The sequence below is a fragment of the Scardinius erythrophthalmus genome (assembly GCF_964197995.2).
Source record: "Scardinius erythrophthalmus genome assembly, chromosome: 3".
Classification (NCBI taxonomy): Eukaryota; Metazoa; Chordata; class Actinopteri; order Cypriniformes; family Leuciscidae; genus Scardinius; species Scardinius erythrophthalmus.
In genome coordinates this window covers 56,675,398-56,700,090 of record NC_138223.1, presented here as the reverse complement: position 1 = coordinate 56,700,090, position 24,693 = coordinate 56,675,398, and the positions used below count along the sequence as shown (strand labels likewise).

At 40.0% G+C, this 24,693-nt stretch overlaps 1 protein-coding gene across 1 annotated transcript; it reads left to right on the top strand.

The window, feature by feature from the left end:
* Positions 1 to 194: 194 nt before the first annotated feature.
* LOC308687482 (adhesion G protein-coupled receptor E5-like) lies at positions 195 to 21,123 on the top strand. The gene is made up of 17 exons (XM_081360054.1): positions 195 to 417; positions 3,385 to 3,450; positions 3,598 to 3,720; positions 5,191 to 5,319; positions 7,210 to 7,338; positions 9,015 to 9,070; positions 9,515 to 9,604; positions 9,684 to 9,837; positions 9,931 to 10,047; positions 10,959 to 11,167; positions 11,742 to 11,912; positions 12,007 to 12,201; positions 13,055 to 13,272; positions 14,596 to 14,754; positions 17,169 to 17,340; positions 18,133 to 18,222; positions 20,040 to 21,123. The coding sequence occupies exons 1-17, from the start codon at positions 369 to 371 to the stop codon at positions 20,082 to 20,084; spliced, it is 2,172 nt and encodes a 723-aa protein (XP_081216180.1). The 5' UTR covers positions 195 to 368; the 3' UTR covers positions 20,085 to 21,123.
* Positions 21,124 to 24,693: the final 3,570 nt, after the last annotated feature.

Genomic DNA, 24,693 nt, shown 5'->3' with positions numbered 1-24,693 from the left:
GCAATGATAATTTAATTTACAACCAATTGGGAGGACCAGACATTACATTTTACTAATTTAGCGGATGCTTTTATCCAAAGCGACTTACGAATGAGGAGAGCAATAGAAGCATAATATACAAAATAAAAGGGATGGCCAATATTTTAATCATTTAATTGTCATGCTGTTTATCATTTTAATGCCCATTCTTAAATCAGTTTAAGATGAATCATAAAGGGAAGGAAGGAGGGACACCTTGTGGTTGGACTATATCTCAGGATCCCTTGTAATTCTACCTCAGAATTACAAGGAAGTAATGGTCACCTGGAGTCTGATTTTCTTTGGGAATTGTATATCACGAACCTTAAAAAAAATAAAAGCAGCTGTTTATGGTGCTTCCTAACATGGAGCTGAAATGGGTAGGCCTACTTCTTATGGGTGAGTGAAAAGTTTTACTCTTCACGCACGTGTGTGTGTGGGGGATACATTTTTGACGCAGGGAAGTTATATTAATAGTCAGACTAAAGCTTCGTGTCAGAGACGGTATTAAAAACAGTAAGTAAACAAATACTTCTTTAAGATCGACGATTTCCGTTGTTAGATCGAAACTGCCTTTTGTTGTGCACCAACACCGATCCATAAATCAGTGGAGAGTGAATACCGATTAATGAGGAAATAGTGTCCGTGTAATTTTTAAGTTATAACCCACACAAATCCAGCACATGTTCGCGACCACTAAAGCCACCCCACTTACTCGGATCTTTGCTTGATTTTCCAGTTCTGTTCAGGGACTCTTCAGGGCGTGCTGTCCCTCACATGGAGTTTGTATATTAGCTCTGTCAACGATTATTTCAGAAAATAGTTTTGACTTGTCACATGTCGACAAAGCTTGTGTTTAAACAGTAATATTTCTTTATGACTTCTGTTGTCAGGCAAAAAGCAAGTTACAACAATGCCAGCTTATACAAATATGATCGTATAATTATAGCGCAAGGTTCAAAGATATATATTTTTTTTGTCTGCCCTACAGGTGAGAGAACAAAATATAGTTTAGTCAAAGTGCCACTATAAAAAAAAAATAATAATAAAAAAAACGAAACTACATGTAGGCTATATGGTGAAAGCTGCAATTTTACAAACATTAAAATGCAATAAAATAAAATGCGACTTTAGCAATATCTTACCATTTAGATTTCAGCTTCTCTGCGTTTTGAGTAGATTCAGATGAGCAAAATCGATTAAGATATTCATTCAAACTCATAAAAAATTATTTATTCAAGAAATAGAGACGAATATAAATCAGTGTGGCGGTTAATTGTAATGGCAGTTAAAGGTCCCATGACATGAAAATTTCACTTTATGCGGTTTTTTAACCTTAATATGAGTTTCCCTAGCCTGCCTATGGTCCCCCAGTGGCTAGACATTTAGGTTTAAACCAAGCCCTGGGTATTTTTTGAGAAAATGAATGCTCAGGAGGGAGAAAATTAGAATCTTCCCTTTATGTCGTCATAAGGGGAAAGGTTTCCTCCCCTTTCTCTGCTTTGCCCGCAAAGAGAATTTGCAAATGAGCGGAGCATGGCAGTTGCTCAGTGTTTGGATGAACAAATGAACACAAAGGTATTTGTTTAGTTCCTTCATCCGAGCCTCTGAAGAACCAGTGGGTTATGTGAATTTCTGATGTGTAATTGTTCAAGTTCAGACAGATAATCTTTCTCTCAAAATCATTCAGTACTGTTTATGCATCAGTAAATCAAGCCAGTGACTAAACGATCAACTGCATGTAGTTTCCCTTAGTTGGATGAAAATAATCGTACTTAAACTGTGATTAATATATATACAGAAAGCGATCAAAGAACAATCCCTTTCCGATCGCCCAAGCTGTCAATTACACAGCGCGAGTTTATCTGGACACTTGCCAAAACTCGTTATGAAATCAGTGACGCTGTTACACTGCACAACAAAGCTCTTACTGTACTTACCTCATGTTTGCATTGCCGAAATCTTTAGTCAGAGTGCAGAAACTGTGTTGCAATGATAAGATCTTCATTCACACGATCAACAGGCTGTCATCTGCTCAATGCTCATCACTGCAAACTTTTATGTGATGGGAATAGATCTAAATACTTAAAAAAACGTATCACGATTCGTTAATCTCAATAGCTGTAATAGTAAAAATGTATAATAGCTGTAATAGTAAAAGTATTTGAGAGAGTTCCACATGTAATGCTAGCTATTTCATATGCAAGCATGTCAGCCAATCACAGCAGTGGGCGTTTACATTGAAGTCTCACAGCAGCCAATCACAGCAGTGGGAGTTTACACTGAAATCTCACAGCAGCCAATCACAGCAGTGGGTGTTTACACTGAAGTTTCTCAGCCAATCACAGCAGTGGGCGTTTACACTGAAGTCTCACAGCAGCCAATCACAGCAGTGGGCGTTTACACTGAAGTCTCTCAGCCAATCACAGCAGTGGGCGTTTACACTGAAGTCTCACAGCAGCCAATCACAGCAGTGGATGTTTACACTGAAGTCTCTCAGCAGCCAATCACAGCAGTGGGCGTTTACACTGAAGTCTCACAGCAGCCAATCACAGCAGTGGGCGTTTACACTGAAGTCTCTCAGCAGCCAATCACAGCAGTGGGCGTTTACACTGAAGTCTCACAGCAGCCAATCACAGCAGTGGGCGTTTACACTGAAGTCTCTCAGCCAATCACAGCAGTGGGCGTTTGCACTGAAGTCTCACAGCAGCCAATCACAGCAGTGGGCGTTTACACTGAAGTCTCTCAGCCAATCACAGCAGTGGGCGTTTACACTGAAGTCTCACAGCAGCCAATCACAGCAGTGGGCGTTTACACTGAAGTCTCACAGCAGCCAATCACAGCAGTGGGCGTTTACACTGAAGTCTCACAGCAGCCAATCACAGCAGTGGGCGTTTACACTGAAGTCTCACAGCAGCCAATCACAGCAGTGGGCGTTTACACTGAAGTCTCTCAGCAGACACGCCCCTTCAAACAGAGCATTCAAATCAGAGGCTAAAATCAGGCTAGGAAATATGCCTTTTATTTCTAAATTATTACAGTTTTTGATCTTAAAAACATATTAACAAGGGCACCCCAGGAAACATAATAAAATAATACAAAAATCCATGTCATGGGACCTTTAAATTTTAAATTGTGATAACGCGCGTTTCTGTGGAGGAATGTATCGAGCGCGTGCATCAAAAGCCAGGAGGATTAAAGCACAGACACAAATATAGTAAGATTTTTGTATGTTTTCCACAGCATGCTTAGTCAGATTTATAATCAATGCGGTTTGGCTGCATACACAATGATGTTCAGCATTGTGTAGACAGCAACATACGAATATATTACATGAGTAATGCTGCATTTTCTTTCTCTTCCCAGGTCTCCTTCTGCCATCATGTAGTGGATGTGCCTTTGGATATAAATTTGTTAATAACAAATGTGTTGGTAAAGTAACTTGTGATTTAATTGAATTATAGTGCAAAAGTATGATTGTAATGACGTTTTGATGTCTATATGTCAGTAATTTTTTTTAATAATTGTTGTGATCTAGTCTTCTAACTTTGTAATACCATGTTTCCTTCTCTTTTGCAGATGTGGATGAGTGTGCAACGAGTGTGTGTGAAGAGAACTCCAATTGTGTAAATACAGATGGAAGTTACCTATGCATCTGTAATTATGGGTTTGGAAGGATCACCGAAACAGGACCGTGTTATGGTATGAGAGAGGATTGTGGGATTGAGGAGTCCATCTTATTTGAACATGTCTACAGTTACAATTATTCATTTAGCACTTAGAAAACATGGTAAAAAGCAGCTTATCATAAGAGACACAATATTTTCAGTTCATCATGCTGACTTAATGTATAAGCTAAACTTTATATAAAATTATATAAAATCAACACACAGTGTGCTTCGTTACTGAATGAATCTGCGTTTTGAATGGAATTCAATGACTCACTCATTTAGAAATCGATTGTGTGGTGATATTTTGCTGGCATTCTCATGATCCTAAGGCCCCGTCCACACTACTGCGTTTTCGTTTAAAAACGGAGACCTTTTGCTACGTTTGCACCTCCCGTCCACACTAAAACGGCAAAAACGGAGACCCAAAACGGAGAAGTTTAGAAACGCTGCCGACCCGTTTTTCGTTTTAATGTGGACGGAGATCAATTCTAATACGCAGCTAAAACGCTGGTGTGGACGGAGATCGTATTCGTTTTAATTCTCCGTTTCTAAACGAAAACGCAGTAGTGTGGACGGGGCCTAAGGCTACATCTACATTAATCCGGATACATTTGAAAACGGCATTTTTGTTTATAAACGCTCTCCGTCCACACGAGCATTTTCGGACGTTTCAGTGTGGATGAGAAAAACGCCTGAAAACGCTAAATTCACCTTTACTGCGCATGCGTAAAACCCCTCAAAAGATCACTGATATGATTCAGATGGAAAAATAAATAATGAAGCTATCGCGCAATTCTTCTGACAGGATAATTTTATTTAGTAAAATATCTCAGCATTCACTGTTGCGGTCCAGGTCGCAGTCAGCATATGTTTGGTCTAAAACGCTAAAACTGCTCTCATGTATTGCCGCAGGACAGCAAATGTGAGTAAATTCTGTCATCTTTGCAGGACTGTGATATGAAGAGTGTGCAATGTAGAATATTTTTAGCAGCAGTGTGAAAGTGAACGGCACATAACAGGCACAATACTGGTATAAACATGAATATCTATTGGTACAATATGCGTCACATGACTAAATTTACGTCATCGTTTTTAAATACCACCGGTTTCACAGTCCACACTACAACGTGAAAACGGCGTTTTCAAATGTATCCACTTTGGAGTGTATTTTCAAAAAGCTTCGTTTTCATTAATAAAAATGCCGTCTCAGTGTGGACGGAAGGCCAAAATGGAGAGAAAAATATAGTGTGTGGTAGTAGTGTGGACAAGGCCTAAAAGAAAAAAGTCACAAATTTTCAAGAAAAGCATCATAGGTTAACTAGTGTTTCCGACAACAACAACAACAACAACAAAAAAATCAAAATGGGTCAAATTGACCCTCCAACTTAAAATATGGTCATTTTGATGGGACAACACATCTTCCCATAACCTAGACTATATTAAAATAACTCGAACAGCACAGACAATGTTCCCTCACTCATCTTTTCTCTCTCTCTCACAGACATCAATGAGTGTAAAGATCCATATTTTTGCGGCACAAATGCAGTGTGCAAAAATCACCCAGGCGGCTACACCTGCGAATGTCACAAGGGTTACAGTAACTACGGCAACAACCAGTTAAAATGCATCGGTGAGTGTTATAGCAGCAGAGCAAACTATTATTGGCTTCATTTTAGATGCACCGATGCAGTTTTTAGATCTCTAGTAAGATCAGGGAAACCCCTTCCACATGACAGTCGTCTTCTCTCCATTGATCCGGAACTAGATCCAGTGTCAGGTCTCATTCGAGTAGGTGGAAGGTTACGACAAAGCAGTTTGTGGGTCTGAAGGCATGCTATATCATTTCCAAAGGAATCCAGCTGGGTGTGTCTTAGGATGGCAATCTCTGCATCAAGGTAGGTTGCTGCCGATGGTGTTGCAGGAGCCTCTGCCACCCCATGATGGGAGGCAGCGGTAGAGTCAAAGAGATCCTGAAAGGTGGTGAACTGGGTAGGGTCAGAGATGGAGGGATTTTGGCCAAGAAATACGGCACCACAGAAACTGGGCTTACGTAGCTCTATAGGATCTTCGGCCTGATCTATTGTGGGGTTAGTTGGCCACAGATCAGCGGGTTGCAGGAGGAAGGCAGGTCCTTGATTCCACCTGCAAGGCTGGTCGTCAGATCGTCAGCTGGGTTGTTCTGGGAATCCACATAGTGCCATTCCTGGCTTTTGGTGAGTTCCTGGATTTCAGCCACCCTGCTTCCAACAAAGACCTTATAGCGACATGAGTCTGAGAGAAGCCAATAGAGGACGGTGGTAGAGTCACTCCATAAAGTTGCCTGTCTGATGTTGAGGGTGAGCTCTGTTTGGAGGAGGTTGAACAAGTTGAGCTCCAATGAGGGCTGCACACAGTTCAAGTCGAGGAATAGATAGTTGTTTTTTGGGCGCAACACGGGACCTCGCCATTAGGAAGGATATACGTATTCACGTATTCATCAGTGTGCATGTAGGCGACTGCGCCATAAGACTGCTCTGACGCATCGCAGAAGATGTGCAGGTCTTGGATGGCTGAGGGGGTGTCTACTGTCCAATGGATGAGACAACGGGGCAGTGCTATTGAGGAGAGATTAGGGAGTTCTCCTTCCCAGGAAAGCCAGGCTTCTAGGATGTTGTGGGGAAGGTTTGGGTCATCCCATTCTCTTGCCTTTTCCCACAGGTGCTGGACAATGATCTTGGCTCTTGTTGTGTAGGGGAGGATATAGCCAAGAGGATCGTACTGGCTCGCAAGAACTCTGTAGATGTGACACATGGTTAGAGTAGTAGCTTCAATAGCTCTGTGCTCTGGTGCTTCAGCAGGAGGTCGTGGCCGCTGACCATATTCCATGACGTAGTCATCATAGCGTACAGAACGCGGGGTTTGGCGGTGAGGACGCTGAAGTAACGAAGGCAAGGAGTCACTGGACATCTCCACTGGTCGTCAATGGCTCCGGCTCGAAGGACCATGAAAAGGAGGTTTGAGAGGGATGTGTAGGTGGCTGGCTTGAGACCAGTGTAGGTGTCGGCAAGAACAGTCCAGTCCTGTCACTTGTAATCAGGCTCTTGAAAATTATATAAAAATTTGGAATTAATTTTGTCGGCAAATTTATCGGTTATCGGTATCGGGCAAAATGTTCATATCGGTGCATCCCTAGCTCTTACGAGTGTATTTCTCCACTTGGGGACGAGCAGACACAGTGTTTTCCACTGGGGTTAACAGTCAACAGAGAGCTTACATGTCTCCGATCAACACACAGTGTGTTTCGTTACTGAATGAATCTGCTTTTTGAACGAAATTCAATGACTCACTGATTAAGGCGAGTCATTGAATTTCTAGTGTTTCCGACAACTCAAAAAAATCTAAATGGGTCAAATTGACCCGCCAACTTAAAATATGGTCATTTTGATGGGACAACACATCTTCCCATAACCTAGACTATTTTAAAATAACTCGAACAGCACAGAGAATGTTCTCTTACTCATCTTTTCTCTCTCTCTCACAGACATCAATGAGTGTAAAGGTCCAGATGTTTGCGGCACAAATGCAGTGTGCAAAAATCATCCAGGCGGCTACACCTGCGAATGTCACAAGGGTTACAGTAACTACGGCAACAACCAGTCAAAATGCACCGGTGAGTGTTGTAGCAGCAGGCCAAACTATTATTGGCTTCATTTTAGATGCACCGATGCAGTTTTTAGGTTGTTCTTATAGACGTTGGTGAGTGTTTGCTATTGGCTTATTTTGATCTCTGATGTTGTTGTGCACAGAAATGGACTGTAATCAGTTTAAAAAGTATACTAAAATTATAATTCATGCCAAATGCTGTCTTTCCCCTCTGTCAGATATAGATGACAGGGTTCGTACGGGTGCTTGAAATCCTTGAAAATGCTTGAATTTTGATGTTTTGTTTTTTAAGGTTTGAAAAGTACTTTCGTTTGACTGTATTTCGTTCACAACAAATAACTATCTGACTGAATAGTTTGTTTATTAAATGGAGAAATAAAGCCCTTCAGATACAGAGTGATTTGGATGCCCTGTTTTTATTGGCCGCGCGGGTAATCGTCACTGGCAAAAGTCGAACTATTTTTAACTTTGACCGTGGCGTGTGCGCAAGCTCGCCAATGCTGTGCTCCGCTATGGTCGACCGAGCAACAAAACGTCCTCGCGCGGCGCAAGCTATTGAAATAAATGGGTGTCGTAGCACAGCGCATTCTGCGTCCTGTCTGAAAGGGCCATTAGTGACTGAGAGTACTTGGTGTGATAATGTAATGTTAGTATTGCATGTCCGTTATGGCACGTTCATTTGTGCAATATGCAGTGAACATAGCCAAAGTTACAGCACAGTAACTGTAACGTTAACCACCCGCAACTTAAAACCTGCAAAAGTTAGCCCAGTGCATAACAACAATCGCTCATTGCTGAACAGAAATCGTGTCAGATGGAGTGTCATACAAGTAGCCGACTGTAAGCTTGAGGATGGCCTTATGCAATATTTACACAGCTCTATTCCAGTAGATAAAGGTAAATGTCTTGGCAATAAAATACATATTTTTTTTTTCAATTAACATAGGCTATTTGTCAGGTAGGGCAGGTGCACTGTCAGAGTCTTCTGGGTTGAAATGGGATTACTGGTTGTTTTTGCACTGTCTCAGATTTTGTTCAAACCTTGTCTATATCAAGAATGTGTCCCAAAACCAAGGCCTGTAAAATATTTCTGTTCAAATCCTGTATTCATATGTTCAGCCCTTGAAATTACTTCAGTTTTACAGCCTGAAAATCACATTATCTGGGAAGCAATATTTGGACATTAATATAATGAAAAGCATTATTCATAGGCATTATCTACTTAGACAGTGATACATTTTGAAAAATAAAACTTGTGATTTGCTTAAATATCTGATCCTTCTGCTATTACGAAACACAATTTTGGCTGTTTATAGCATTATCTCTTTTAATGTGATAAAAACACGAAATAATAATTTTGACTATTGTAGGGTCAACAGAGTAGTCAACAGAGAGCCTCAATGTCCCAGATCAACACACAGTGTGTTTCGTTACTGAATGAATCTGCTTTTTGAACGAAATTCAATGACTCACTGATTAAGGCAGTGATTGTGTGTTGACACTTTGCTGGTATTTTCATGACCCTAAATGAGAAAAAGTCACACATTTTCAAGAAAAGCATCATAGGTTAACTAGTGTTTCCGACAACTCAAACACCGATGCAGTTTTTAGGTTGTTCTTATAGATGTTGGTGAGTGTTTGCTATTGGCTTATTTTGATCTTTCCTGATGTTGTTGTGCACAGAAATGGACTGTGATCAGTTTAAGCCTCCGCCTGATGCAGAACACCCACCGAAGAAGGTAGAATGTGAACTTCTCTTATTATGATTCATTAGATGCCAAGCTAACATGCTTTGTAAACGTTAAGATAAATTGTTCTTTAAAAAAACATTTATAGAATGCTCTTATAACTTTGTTAATATTTGATATGTGTGATTCTCATGATGTTGACAGAAAACCTTCTGGGAACAACATACTTGTCTTGATGAATGTTCTCGTAGTTTGACAGAAAATGTTCATAGGACAAAATCCCTTGTGATGTTATTTATAGTTGCTGAAATGTTAACCTTAACATTCTTGGAATATTACCAACAACAACAACAACAAAGCATTCAGCAATGTTATATTGAGTATAAATAAGTCTTGGAGAATGTTGTATTAACATTATCAAAACCTTGTAAATGATGGTCTAATCACGATTATCAAACTGGACATTTTAATGACTGTTTTCTGTTTGTCTTTCAGTTTAAGCATTTGATGTCAATGTTGAAGAGCAACTGTGATTCTCTGAATAACACACAGGGAGAACATTTCACAGCGGAGCGGTTACTCGAGGTTAAACACACACTGCATGATGTAATCTCATAGTAGTTTGTGTACATGCTTTGATGAATTTCACTGATTTATTTCACAGACCTTGTGCAATTCCACTGATGATCTGCTGTCGGATGGGAACATCGCTGACGGCGAGACGCTGAGTCAGTTTCTGTTCACAGTGGAGAACAGCATGCGTCTGATCGGACCTCAGCTTAAAGAGCCTGTGACCAGGATGGAGACGCACAACACCTGTGAGACACAAACATTTATTCATGAAACGTGCTGTGTGTTTAATTAAGATGGTTTAATTAAGCAGTTGTTCTGTATGATCATGTGAATCACAGTCGCTGAGGTTGCAGTCAGGCGGGGTCAGGCTCCGCCCAGTGGGCGTGTCACTCTGAGCACAGACTCCGCCCTCTTCGACACCAACTGGGAAACAGTTGTAGGGAAATCATATCCAGGTACGAATACACTCACAGTCATGGACACACATACACATACACTATACTGCCAAAAGTTTTGGGACGTCTGCCTTTACATGCACATGAACTTTAATGACATCCCATTCCTGATCCGTAGGGTTTAAAATGGATTTGGCTCACCCTTCCCAGCTATAACAGCTTAAACTCTTCTGGGAAGGCTTTCCACAAGGGTTAGGAGTGTGTTTATGGGAATATTTTTAGAAACCATTCTTTTAGACGCTCCTTTGTGAGGTCAGGCACTGATGTTGGACGAGAAGGCCTGGCTTGCAGTATTCATCCCCTCCACCAAACGTTACACTTGGCACAATGCAGTCCGGCAAGCACCGCTCTCCTGGCAACCGCCAAACCACTGCATCCGACGCTTTGCATTGCACTTGGTGACGTTAGGCTTGGATGCAGTGGCTCGGCCATGAAAACCCATTCCATGAAGCTCTCTATGCACTGTTGTAGAGCTAATCTGAAGGACACACGAAGTTTGGAGGTCTGTAGCTGCTGACTCTGCAGAAAGTTGGTGATTTCTGACCCGCTCTGTGATTTTACGTTAGTTGCTGTTGTTCCCAATTGCTTCCACTTTGTTATAATACCACTAACTAGTTGACCGTGGAATATTTAGTAGTGAGGAACTTTCACGAATGGACTTATTGCACAGGTGGCAACCTATCACGGTACCACGGTTGAGTTCACTGAGCTCCTGAGAGCGACCCATTCTTTCACAGGTGTGTGTAGAAGCGTCTTCATGCCTAGTGCTTGATTTTATACAAGGAAGTGATTGAAACACCCGAATTCAATGATTTTGAGGGGTGTCCCAATGCTTTTGGCAATATAGTGTATATGTACATATAAAAGCATGAGCGCATTCATGAAAAGATGTGAATGTGGTTTTCCTTTAGGTTTTGCGTTTGTGGCGCTGGTCAGTTTTAAAGATATGAACTCATCCAGCGATCTGTTGCACAAGATGAGCACATCATCACAGGAGCAGGAGAGCGGAGAGAGAAAAATCACTTATCAGCTCAACTCGAAGGTGGTGACGGTCGCTGTCAGTAATCCAGAAACCAAAAAGCTGTCTGAGCCGGTGACGCTCATCTTTACACACGAGCAGGTGAAGATGCCGACCAGCACAACAGCTCACTAACTTAACTGTTAAACAGTTACAAATGGAAAAAAAACTACCACATAAATCCAGTATGTATTCCCTGTTTGAAAATCCAGTTTAAGCTTAAGTAGCTGTTTTGTTACTAGTCCAAAATGGTCTACCAGTTTGCTTCAACTAATGACCTGCTTAGACCAGCAGAAAACCTAAACTTTAGCTGGATTCCCCATCAGGGTTTAGAGAGATTGTTTAATGCCGTTCTAAAGCGCCGGAATGCATTTACACAAGATTTACAACTGCACAGAATGCGTGTGAAATCTGAATTTCAAAAAATTCAATTGAAGACATTCTGAAATGTGACTGTAGAAATGATAAAATACCTACCATGTGCGTCATGTACCTGGTGCTGCTTTTCATTTAAGAAGAAGCGAAGCAACATCAGAGCTGAGAATTGTGAAGACGCCTTAGTTCATGCACACACACACACTCACATTGTGTTTTGCATTAGTTTACAGCTTTTCCAAACTTAAGGCAGGTGTTCACGTGCTCCTCGTTTCCTAAACGGTTCTTCTCACTTCTCCAGGAGAGGGCGGAGTCTGAGGGCGTGGCTTACACTTGTGTGTACTGGAATGAGGCTGAGGGGGCGTGGTCTGGGCGGGGCTGTGAGGAGGCGTGGTCTAACAGCACTCATACAGCGTGTTCCTGCTCTCATCTCAGCAGTTTCGCTGTGCTGATGGCCCTTTATCCCATACAGGTACATCTGTGAACCAGAAAAAAAATGAGATTTTACATATTTTATTCAGATTTTAGATGAAATGATGATGATTTTTCCTCTTCCTTTCCTCCAGGACTCGCTTGAGCTGGTGTTGATCACGCGTGTGGGTTTAGTTCTGTCTCTGCTCTGTTTATTACTCTGTATCCTGACGTTTCGGTTCTGCCGCTCCATCCAAGGGACCCGAAACAGCATTCATCTTCATCTGAGTGTGTGCCTCTTCATCGCAGACCTCATCTTCCTCTGCGGGATCTCCAGCACTCACAATCAGGTGTGTGTCTTGTATCTCCTGTATATAGCAGCTTTGAAGTCTAAAAGTTAAACTGTAAAAAAAAAAAATTGTTCACTCAACTTAACTAAATCAGTGAAAAACATAATTCAAAAATTCAAGTTGTAATTACTTAGAATATTACGTAATTTCAATTTGACAAATTTAGTTACTTAGTCAGCTCGCCTCACTCTCGTCATATGATAAATTAAATCTTAGCCTAATGGTGACTGCACACGAAACATCTAAACCTCTGTTAATTCTCAATAAGAGCTTCTGTAGACGTCTGACAGAAATATAGTCAGTCTGTTTAGTAATAAGTGATCCTCCTCTGCTAAGATCTTGAAAGATTTAACCGATTTGGTTTTCAATTGATATGTTTCTCTGTCTGACATCAGATTGCTAATTATGTGCAAAAAAATGGGAATGAAAAAAGTTGCCTCAATCATTGTTAACACAAGGCAAAAAAAATCAAAAAAAATAATTGTCACCTTAATTCAATTTTTAAGTTTAATCAACTCATCTTTTTAAGTTAAAATAATATTGTTTTCCCACAGTTTACTTGGATTTACTTGTTACAGCTGACTGGACTAGGAAATAACAGATGAATCAACTTTAAAAAAATCAACAAAAAATCCATTACTTTGACTTTTTTTAAAAATTTGACTCAACTCTAAGAGGATAAGTTCATTCAACAAGAAATATATTGTCAAGTTAACATGGAATTTTAAGGCAACATCTTAGCAAAGTTTTGTAAGTTGACTCAAATAGTTTTTTACATTATTATTCTATAGGGAATCACAAGCAATTAAAACACAGTAGTTTATTGTGTTTTCTCTCTGGGTTTGTCTCTCAGGTTGGGTGTGCGATTGTGGCGGGGCTGCTTCATTTCTTCTTCTTGTCTGCGTTCTGCTGGATGCTGCTGGAGGGGGTTCAGCTCTACCGGATGGTTGTGCTGGTGTTTCACACCACAGTAAAACATCTCCACATGTATGCGGTGGGATACGGAGTCCCTCTCGTCATCGTCATTATCTCGGCCATCTCTTATCCGCGGGGATACGGCACCGATCAACAGTGAGTTTCTGAACCCACTACTGTTCAGCTGTAGAAGTGTGTGTGTGTGTGTGTGTGTGTGTGTGTGTGTGTGTGTGTGTGTGTGTGTGCGCAGCATATCTCAGATCTCTGAATCAGTGGCATCTTATTCATTCATCATTGTAGTTTTATTATTGTAAAATAATTCATAATTTTAGTTTTTGTTAACGATAATAACCCTACTCTGAAATAAATATCACTCTTGCCACCCCAACATTTTTTGTAAAATAAACTATTAAATAATTTTTGTTTTTTTTAAGAGATAAAACCCCCATGAAACCCATTTAAAGGTTTACTTTTGGCTGATATACACAATTAAAATTGCAAATGATTTCCTTTTGACAAAACGGGCCAAACTTTTTGATGAATCGCCTTGTTTGCAAACAAATCATGCAAAATTTATATAAAGTAAAAGCTTTTAAAAATGTCTTGGAGGTCTTTGATAATGTGACGCCCCAAAATGGTTAAACGCAGCTCCAAAGAAGCAAAATATAAATTGATGTATTTTGTTGTGTAGATTTCTCAACTCCTCTCTAAGAGGACTAACATATATAATGTAAATGATGGCGTACATTTTTAAAAGTGTGATTTTGAATCCAATTAGTCAAGTTCACCCACACCATAAAGTTCATACCCATATTTTAATGTAATGCAAGGATATAGTAATACTCAGTATAAAAGGGTCATTCTGAACCAGAACGACAGGTAAACTCTATTCAAAATGCTAGAGATTCACGTCTTTCTGTCGCCGATCAGGTGTATGAAATGTGTCGATATGATCATGTGCAATAATTGATCCGTAGCAATAATTCATTGTGAGGCTTCAGAAACTTCATGGTCAAACATCAACTCAGAAGCTGTAAATCCCGATGAATCATTCACAGAGTCTCTGGAGACACACAATAATGAGGCCAGTGAGGTTCCAGTCTCAACAAGTTGTTATCAGATACACTAGACCTGTCTGACTGTGCTTTCTGTGGAAGAGCGAAGGAGGCCGGCAGGGCATGACGACATCAGGGTATTAGCATTAACTAAAACTAAAGATGTAAAAAAATGTAAATACTTGAAATAAAATAAATGTCAACTGAAATTTAAACAAATTCAAAATGTTACAAACTAAAATATTTGATCACAGATAACTAAAGTAACACTGGATGATTGGAACCAGCTTGAATACAGTCAAAGGGAAAATGAAAGAGAAAGAAAGATGAATTATCCACAGGAGGTCTTCTGTGTGTGTGTGTGTGTGTGTGTGTGTGTGTGTGTGTGTGTGTTTGTAACCATGTGACTGATTTATCATTCCAGCTGTTGGCTCTCTCTGGATCGTTATTTCATCTTGAGTTTTTTCGCACCCGTCTGCATCATCGTCATCCTCAACTGCGTCTTCTTCATCATCACTGTGTGGAAACTGGCAAAGAAATTCTCCAGTCTCAATCCAGACCTCTCCAAACTCAAACAGATCAGGTGTGTGTGTGTGTGTGTGTGTGTGCTATTTTACTATCATTCATACACTATTATAGCCCTGGGAACTAGAGGTGACATGTTTTAATTTTTCCACCTTTATTCTTAAAATTGCTTTAACGATTATTATGTTTTTATATGTTGTCGAATGAGCACCTTTGGCCATTGGATCAACACCACTGGTTCAGAGAACTGTCAATGCTTTGGCAATGTAAAGTGTTTTTACTGTACCAAATTATAAAACTACTAGTTTTTCAAATAGGAGTACGACACATGACTCGACCGCAAAACACGATTCTTATCATGGTATGTAAACACTCTATCATATGTTTTGAAATCTCACCCTTAGTCATACTGAGCCAATATTTATTCTGATTACTTTAGTGTGACTAATCCCACCATCATATGTAGCTAGTTTGAGTAACAAAATGCTTTCTCTGAGTCAAGATTTGCCTGCAATAATAATGCAAAAACTGACATTTAAATGTTAACTTTTATGAAAAGTTGTCTTTAATTATGTCTCAGTTTATAGCCATGTAAAGACATTAGCTCAAAGGGGAAATATTAATAATAATCCATAATTACCAATTATGATTAATTATTAATATTTGGGTCAGTTAATTAGATTAACTTTGAGGTAAGCTAATTAATATTACAATCAATTAATCAGTTCCAATGAACTCTTTGATTATTCATTTATTCTAAGAAAAGTGTATCTTTCATCGTCACTGAAAAATAATTATTCCCTAGCATGTACAGAAATTAGAGCATACTGTAACAAAATCAAAATCGTAAAAGGGACTTTGTATGCAAACAGAGGATCAGAAATCAAATTCATAATTGTGCACAAGTTTTATTAACTAAATCACAAACATAATTAACACTAAACAAACATAAATACATTCATCCATCCATACATACATGCATAGGTAAAGGGGTGAGTGATGTGGAACCGGAAACAGGAAACAGAACTCTGGAGCAAGATCTATTGCAGTATGAAAAGAACCATCAGCTGATAATTTTCAGCGCACCTCATAAAAATAGATACTTGCATGATCAATTCTTGAAGTGGTTGAAAAATGAGTCCGTTGCTGGGTCCTTGAGTGTCAAAAGTCATGGTGCGAGTTGCAATTGTTTCTTCTCCGTTGGATGAAGAAGATAGGATGAACTTGTATTGTCGCTGTTCTCATGGCTGGAGTGCAGATTGTGGCCTACACGTTCTGGGCCGGCAGGACACAAAGAGCACATGGTGAAAGTTGCGAGGGACTTCGTCCGTGTTGAATGACGTCTCTGAACTCCTGACGTTGTCCTTGATGCTGGAGTGAGCACATGTCCTGGAAGCTTCGAAGCCTCATGCCCTGGGCCTGTTGCGGCCATGCTGGGTCGTGGTCGAGGCCAGCATTTACCCGCTATAAAGTTACCATAAACTTCGCAGCTTTAAAAAACAATCATCATTCCTAATGCCGAAACATGACAGCCAATACGAGTCAGAGTAACGTTAGGGCAGAAATGTTTTCAAAGTCTTTTACCCCGCGAGTCTGACAACTGGACACACTGCCGAACAAACCGCACGTCGGAAAGCAAGCCTGAGGTAAGTTAGCTTACAATGTTAACTGTCCTGTCAGATACAGACAGCGATGTTGCCAATGTCATTATTTTTAAAAAATGGGCGCGGGCGCCGTGAGTGCTGTGCGAGCAGGAATGAGTAATTAGTGAGCTGTCGTCGAAAAAGATGGATAACGCAAAAAAGCTGTCGGGGGCTAAAAATAGAAAAAGAAAGAGGGGAACTGAGATGGCATGTCAACTGATGCGACAGCAGCTAAATAAGTGGTTGGTGAAAGGCATTTGCATATATGTGCCGCATCCTTCTCAGCTTTTTTACCCCTGACCCGTTTTCATGCCTGTACTTGTTAGCATTCCTGAGAGTCAAAAACATCCTATCTGATCGCGGCCATGGCAACCAGGCCCCTTTCGCCCCGCCTGGGGGGTTGGGACCACAGCTCTCGGATGAAAGTTTTTAAAGATTTGTTTGTGCATATGGTAAATAATTGTGTCTGATTTGTCTCAGTCGCTACAGCCAAATGCATGAAAGTGTTATGTCTGAAAACAATGTTCTCAGCAGCCACTGTTTATAAATGTATATTTAGGGCGATACCGCCATCTAGTGGTTACGCCGTGGTATTGCAGATGATAAATGCTGCACAATTTAGAGGTAAATATTAAGTACTAAAAATACAAAATAGTAAATAAAAATGTTTATTGAACTAAAAAGCCCAAATAGCCTATATATGTTCGTTCTCATACAACAACTCTATATGTTCCCGCGGCTATGATTATATTTTTTTATGAGTCAGTTTTTAATTTAGTTTTATCTCAGAGGTTCTGATGAATTATATTGGGTGTGTGTTTCCCTGTAGGAGTTTTACGGTGACCGCAGTGGCTCAGTTGTGTGTTCTGGGCGGGACGTGGGTCTTCGGCTTCTTCCTCTTCCAGGAGAACGGGACTGAAGTCATGTTGTACCTCTTCACCATCCTCAACACCCTCCAGGGGGCGCTCATCTTCATCATGCACTGCCTGCTGTCCAAACCGGTACTTACACACACCATGACAGCAGAAAACACATGATGAATTGGCTTCGGCACACGGAAGGTTTGGTGACAGTGGTTTGTTTTAGACTTTCAGTCACATCTTACAGGACTTTAACAGCTCACCCAAACTCAAAATTCAGACATGATTTAGTCACCCTGGTGTTGTTCATTTGCCCTTGTTTGTTTTTCGGACCACGAAAGGAGAGATTTAAAAAAATCCAGCTTGTGCTCATCTATAATGGCAGTGAATGGTGACCTTATTTAGAAAAATCCCATGATTCATGCCATGTATACTTATTGTTCTGAATTAGTGGTTAACTGATATACATAACCGGTTTTGGAAACTTTACTATTTTTAATGTTTTTTAATTATTAAGTCTCTTATGCTCATTAATTGAATTAATTATGCTCATTATTTGATCAAAAATACAGAAAAAAAAACAGTAATATTGTGAAATATTATTACAATTAAAAATAATGTTTTCTATTTTAATATACTTTAAAAATATAATTTATTTTTGTGATGCAAAGCTGAATTTTGATCAGCCATTACTCCAGTCTTCAGTGTCACATGATCTTTCAGAAATCATTAAAATAAATTTTTGCATAATTATTAATTTTACACTTAATTTTGTCTAATTTATGAAATATGTAACATAAATCTACATTTCATTGCAGCAATTATGCATACATTTAATTGTGTAATATCATATCGACCACTAGGGTTTGATCTGAAACTGTTTAGTCAGTTAATTTTGATCAATTATGTTGGCTGTTGTGTCGCCCCCTTCAGGTCAGGACGGAGTATCACAATCTGTTTCTCCGAATGTGTCCACATAAGAAGAAAGAAGAGTACAGTATCAGCCAGTCCAACAGCAGTCAGGTACGTCAAGCCCAAAGTATACTTCAGTTTTTACCCGTATGCGAGGGTCCGCGTACAGTTTACGTGATGCAGATTTCGTCACCAGTACGGAGTATGTGCGCCGCCTGATTTTTGCAAGGTTGCACATGCGCACTGAATGTGTTTTGCACACTAATCAGCTGTTCCACAAGGAAGCAGCACTGTCTCGGGCCGTTGTTTCATCCGTCCTTCGGATGAGACGTTAAACCGAGGTCCTGACTCTCTGTGGTAATAAAAAATCCCAGGATGTCCTTCGAAAAAGAGTAGGGGTGTAACCCCGGCATCCTGGCCAAATTTGCCCCTTGGCCTCTGTCCATCATGGCCTCCTAATCATCCCCATACACTGATTGGCTTCATCACTGTCTCCTCTCCACCAGTAAGCTGGTGTGTGGTGGGCGTTCTGGCGCAATATGGCTGCCGTCGCATCATCCAAGTGGATGCTGCACATTGGTGGTGGTTGAGGAGATTCCACCCTTCCATATGTAAAGTGCTTTGAGGTCTCAGAAAAAGCGCTATATAAATGTAACAAATTATTATTATTATTATTATTATAGTAGAAAACGAAACTAAAGAGACAGAACAACAACAAGAGGCGTCTGCGTTGACAACCGCTTGTGTGAGAGAGCCGTAACTTTAGTTTAAGGCGAGACACTACAGGAGAGTAGGATAAAAATTGTTAAATAATAGATATCACCATGAAACTTCCTCAGTTGATTACTTATACAAGTATATAAAAAAAATGTATTACAAGTTTTTGAAATTTGTATGTTTAATTATGCAAATTAGGCATTATCTCATTAAATATGCGCAATTTTGCATATATTTTCAGTAGATAGATCTGAACATATGATAAAGCCATGTGCAAAATTATTTTTTCATTTTGTTTACTCACAAGATGAAAAAAGGGAAAAAAGATTTCTGAGGGATTTCAGGATATATGCTTGAAATCTAAATATACACTAAAAGAAATGTCACATAAATCAGACCAGGAATGATTTATTAACAAATCCCTCTGAACATATCTTCAGAACACAGCTAAGTGTATAACTGGAGAGTTTGGTGTACACAGGCTGAGATGTTTGTACTGGAGAATGACAAAAAAAAATAATTTTGAGAAAACGGCAGTTAAAGATTTAAACAGCTCTAAATGAGATCACATCATTAGCTTTAAATCCCCCTTTGGACATTCACGATTGGTTACTGATAGAAAGGAAATGCCCATATTTGGGATAGCGTTGTGCGGGAGACTCAGAGCTTTACAGCGACACCGGTCATGACAGACTTCAGTGAACAGACGGAGCTCGGCGTGTCCCGCTGGAATGCTAACTTCCTGGTAAATTTGGGAGAAACTTACTGCCACAAGTAAACAAGATGTAATAAAATAAACATCTTAATGCATATTTTCAACGTTTTCTTTATAGCAGCTTGAAAGAACACATATTGAAGGAGTAAACTAGCCCAAAATCTCAAAACTGACCTCTGCATGAAAAATCAATGTTTTTGCCTGCCATGTATCGCCTTACAAGAATACAAAGGCATTTTTATTGGTCATAACTTCTGGAGAAAAATAGCACAGATACTGAACAAAGATGAAACTTTCTAGAGCAATTGTTGACCGCCTGCGTTTACGCACCCTATCAAACGGAGTATACTTTGAAAGGCTACACATTCAACTGAACGTATATGCTAGTGTATGTGTAAAAAAAGGACGTATATTTTGGGCTTTAGTGAGTGTGTTTGAGTGTTTTAATGCAGTGTTTGTGGCTGCAGCTTCTTCATTCTTCTTTTGACGTTCACAGAAACCTCTGCGGAGCGACAACAGCACCGGAGAGTCACAGTGCTGATGGACAAACTCCTGAACACAAGTCACTTTCAACGACAAACAAAGACTTTTCACTAAGCTTCAGTTCAACCTTTCCAGTCAGAAGATCTTCAGATTGCTTTCCATCCGTCTGTTCAGTGAGAACAGTGCACAGGGTATGGCGGCGGCCTGGTCGCTTCAGTGCAAAGCAATACATTTTTACTGCAGGATTAACGAATTGTATAATAGTTGTGTAAAGCATAATTTGTAATTGTTTAATAAAAGAGAAAAGCAATCTGGTTGTTATATTCCTGTCAATGGCGCTGCAAATGTGTCTATTTTCAATGTAATTTTGAAGCGTTAAATATCGTAGCCAATAGCAGACATTTCTGTTGAAGATAATGACCAATCACGGGTGTTTACGTTACTGGTAGTGAGAATCTGCAGGGTATCTCTCAAAACGCGGAATGAGTTTGTTTAGCGCAAGTTTACTAAGTTCTACACGATAATGTCTAAAAATCAAAATCAAAGGCAAACTGTGAAAAAACTATATTAGTGAGTGGAAATGGCTAATGAGCCGACAAGTGGTCCTCTGCCGCCATCTACCGGTTATAGTGGTCTTTTTTCCATTTTAAAATTAGTGTTTGTTTTTCACCAAGGGTTAGTTTTCCTACATCGTGAAACATTTCGTTTTACAATTGAGGACGATCTTTGAAGGATGAACAAAGAAATGTTATTTGGTCATCACATTAAAAAATAACATTTAAATTGGATTATATTCATACTTTTGAGCTTTGAAGTCTTTGAAAAGTCCTTGAAAAGTTCTTCATTCTCATAACATTGGTCTTTAACTGTCTAATTTGCTGGGTTATGATCAGAGTTATATGAGAGTTATACGCTTTTAAGGTGCTGTAACTGGAGTTATAGATCTGTCATGGGAACAGCTGAAATCACTCCATTAAATTGATAAAATATTTAGGGTGCTTCTGTCTTCGGCCTTTCTTTGTTGCTTTTTGTGCAACCGGAGGGTCTTACTTTTATATCATGCAAATTGCAGCTTTTTTAAAATAATCAATGTTTTATTGCGTTGAGGGAGATCTTGAAATGATTATTATCTCACAAAAACAGTTTAAAACAGCCTTAAAATAATCCTTAAGAAGTCTGAAAAATGAATGTGAAACTGTAGTTGGGTTTTAAACAGTAGAGCGGGTTCATTTATGACGGCTTTACAATACATTAATGATCTGATCTTAGAGACTGGGGTCATTAAATAATACATGATATTAACAATATATTGTGTTTTCCGTTTGTGTGTTAATATTTCATAAGTTTATTTTAAAATGTATTAAAAAGACGTATTTTATTTAAATCACTCTGTGCTGTTATTATGCTGATGATCAAACCATAAACATCGTTACTAAGAAATAAGTCTGATTTTTTTGTGCTACATAATCAGTTTTTTCTCATTTCTGCCTCCATTTCACATGAATGTAAAGACTGTAATGACCAGAGAGTTATTATCCTGAGTGAAATGTGTTTATATTGGTAAAGACTTAGAAGTCCCCTCAAGACTTAGAAGACTGAGAAGGACAAATCAGCTCATTTGTAAGTCTTCTCAATAGCATTCGAAACTCAAACTTCTGCCAATTTTCACAGTTGATTTATTTATTTATGTAAGCTTTACAAACTACACTACACAGGCCTGAGGACATCTGCAACTTTTAGACCATCCAGACTGCACTTGACCATCCCGAAAGCATTATTTACAGTATGTACTTCAAGACGTACTGTAGTTCCCCTGTGCCGGGAGCAGCAGCTCATTTGCATTTAAAGGGACACAAACAAAAACGGTGTGTTTTTGCTCACCCTCAAAAAGTGACAACTTTAACATGCTATATAAAAGTATCTGTGGGGTATTCTGAGCTAAAACTTCACACACTCTCTGGGGACATCAGATACTTATTTTACATCTTGTGAAAAGGGCATTATACCACCCCTTTAATGGGCTACCAGAGGAGTTTTGAGATCTATAGTCAAAATAGACTTGACCCTCCCTTCGCCAGCAATACAATTTTCTATGACCCTCCAAAATAATTGTGAAAAATGGCATGACCCTCCCTGATAATGTATTGATTATTTCTGTACTGGTTTGCGCTTGGCAAAGATGTTCAGATAGCCATTGTTTTTTTTTTACAACCATGACAAACGACTTAACCTCTGCTTTCTCATCTTACACATCACACCCACTGTTATGGTGGCCATTTCAGTAGATTTACTCACTAACATTGTTGTGGAAACACAATAAGCATGGAAAATGTAAAACTCGACGTACATTCACTTCACATGTAGAGTTACACTCACAGGACACTGCACTTATTCGCAATCACAAAAGTTCATTATTTGCTTGTGCTTTAAAGCTTTGCCGGGTAAACATTAATTGGTGTTCTGTTCTGACATGATTCACTTTTTCTGAGTGCATATGCCCGAAGCAACACGCGTGCACTGATAAACAGTGCCAAACTGGACTTCTGTTGGGTTAGACCCGTCGGCTAGAGATGGGGTGCCGAGACTGAGAGAGCTACATGGAAAAATATGCACAAAACAAGCTACTTTGACATTTAGCTGAATACAAAAGTTGGGTGACCCCCCCCCCCCAGACTAAAAAGAGTTGGATGACTCACCCCTCAACAAAGAATAAAAAGACATGACCCTCCCCTCAACAAGGAATAAAAAGACAAGACCCTCCCCTCAACAAGAATAAAAAGACAAGACCCTCCCCTCAACAAGAATAAAAGACAAGACCCTCCCCTCAACAAGAATAAAAAGACAAGACCCTCCCTCAACAACGAATAAAAGACAAGACCCTCCCTCAACAAAGACCCTCAAGACAAGACCCTCCCCTCAACAAGAATAAAAAGACAAGACCCTCCCTCAACAAAGACCCTCAAGACTAACCCCCTCCCCTCAACAAGAATAAAAAGACTAACCCCCTCCCCTCAACAAGAATAAAAAACAAGACCCTCCCCTCAACAAGAATAAAAAGACAAGACCCTCCCCTCAACAAGAATAAAAGACAAGACCCTCCCCTCAACAAGAATAAAAAGACAAGACCCTCCCTCAACAAAGACCCTCAAGACAAGACCCTCCCCTCAACAAGGAATAAAAAGACAAGACCCTCCCCTCAACAAGAATAAAAAGACAAGACCCTCCCCTCAACAAGAATAAAAGACAAGACCCTCCCCTCAACAAGAATAAAAAGACAAGACCCTCCCTCAACAAAGACCCTCAAGACAAGACCCTCCCCTCAACAAGGAATAAAAAGACAAGACCCTCCCCTCAACAAGAATAAAAAGACAAGACCCTCCCCTCAACAAGAATAAAAGACAAGACCCTCCCCTCAACAAGAATAAAAAGACAAGACCCTCCCTCAACAACGAATAAAAGACAAGACCCTCCCTCAACAAAGACCCTCAAGACAAGACCCTCCCCTCAACAAGGAATAAAAAGACAAGACCCTCCCCTCAACAAGAATAAAAGACAAGACCCTCCCTCAACAAAGACCCTCAAGACAAGACCCTCCCCTCAACAAGAATAAAAGACAAGACCCTCCCTCAACAAAGACCCTCAAGACAAGACCCTCCCCTCAACAAGGAATAAAAAGACAAGACCCTCCCCTCAACAAGAATAAAAAGACAAGACCCTCCCCTCAACAAGAATAAAAAGACAAGACCCTCCCCTCAACAAGAATAAAAGACAAGACCCTCCCCTCAACAAGAATAAAAAGACAAGACCCTCCCTCAACAACGAATAAAAGACAAGACCCTCCCCTCAACAAGAATAAAAAGACAAGACCCTCCCCTCAACAAGAATAAAAAGACAAGACCCTCCCCTCAACAAGAATAAAAGACAAGACCCTCCCCTCAACAAGAATAAAAAGACAAGACCCTCCCCTCAACAAGAATAAAAGACAAGACCCTCCCCTCAACAAGAATAAAAAGACAAGACCCTCCCTCAACAACGAATAAAAGACAAGACCCTCCCTCAACAAAGACCCTCAAGACAAGACCCTCCCCTCAACAAGAATAAAAAGACAAGACCCTCCCTCAACAAAGACCCTCAAGACAAGACCCTCCCCTCAACAAGAATAAAAGACAAGACCCTCCCCTCAACAAGAATAAAAGACAAGACCCTCCCTCAACAAAGACCCTCAAGACAAGACCCTCCCCTCAACAAGAATAAAAGACAAGACCCTCCCTCAACAAAGACCCTCAAGACAAGACCCTCCCCTCAACAAGAATAAAAGACAAGACCCTCCCCTCAACAAAGACCCTCAAGACAAGACCCTCCCCTCAACAAGAAAAAAAAATAAGACCCTCCCTCAACAAAGACCCTCAAGACAAGACCCTCCCCTCAACAAGGAATAAAAAGACAAGACCCTCCCCTCAACAAGAATAAAAGACAAGACCCTCCCCTCAACAAGGAATAAAAAGACAAGACCCTCCCTCAACAAGAATAAAAGACAAGACCCTCCCCTCAACAAGGAATAAAAAGACAAGACCCTCCCTCAACAAAGACCCTCAAGACAAGACCCTCCCCTCAACAAAGAATAAAAAGTCATGACCCTCCCCTACTTTCTTCCATAAGTACCGAAC

Coding starts and splice junctions, on each gene's coding strand:
- LOC308687482 (XM_081360054.1), top strand. CDS start 369: ATGGTGCTTCCTAACATGGAGCTGAAATGGGTAGGCCTACTTCTTATG. Junction 418..3,384: donor GGTAGGCCTACTTCTTATGG/GTGAGTGAAAAG, acceptor TTCTCTTCCCAG/GTCTCCTTCTGCCATCATGT. Junction 7,339..9,014: donor CAACCAGTCAAAATGCACCG/GTGAGTGTTGTA, acceptor TGTTGTGCACAG/AAATGGACTGTGATCAGTTT.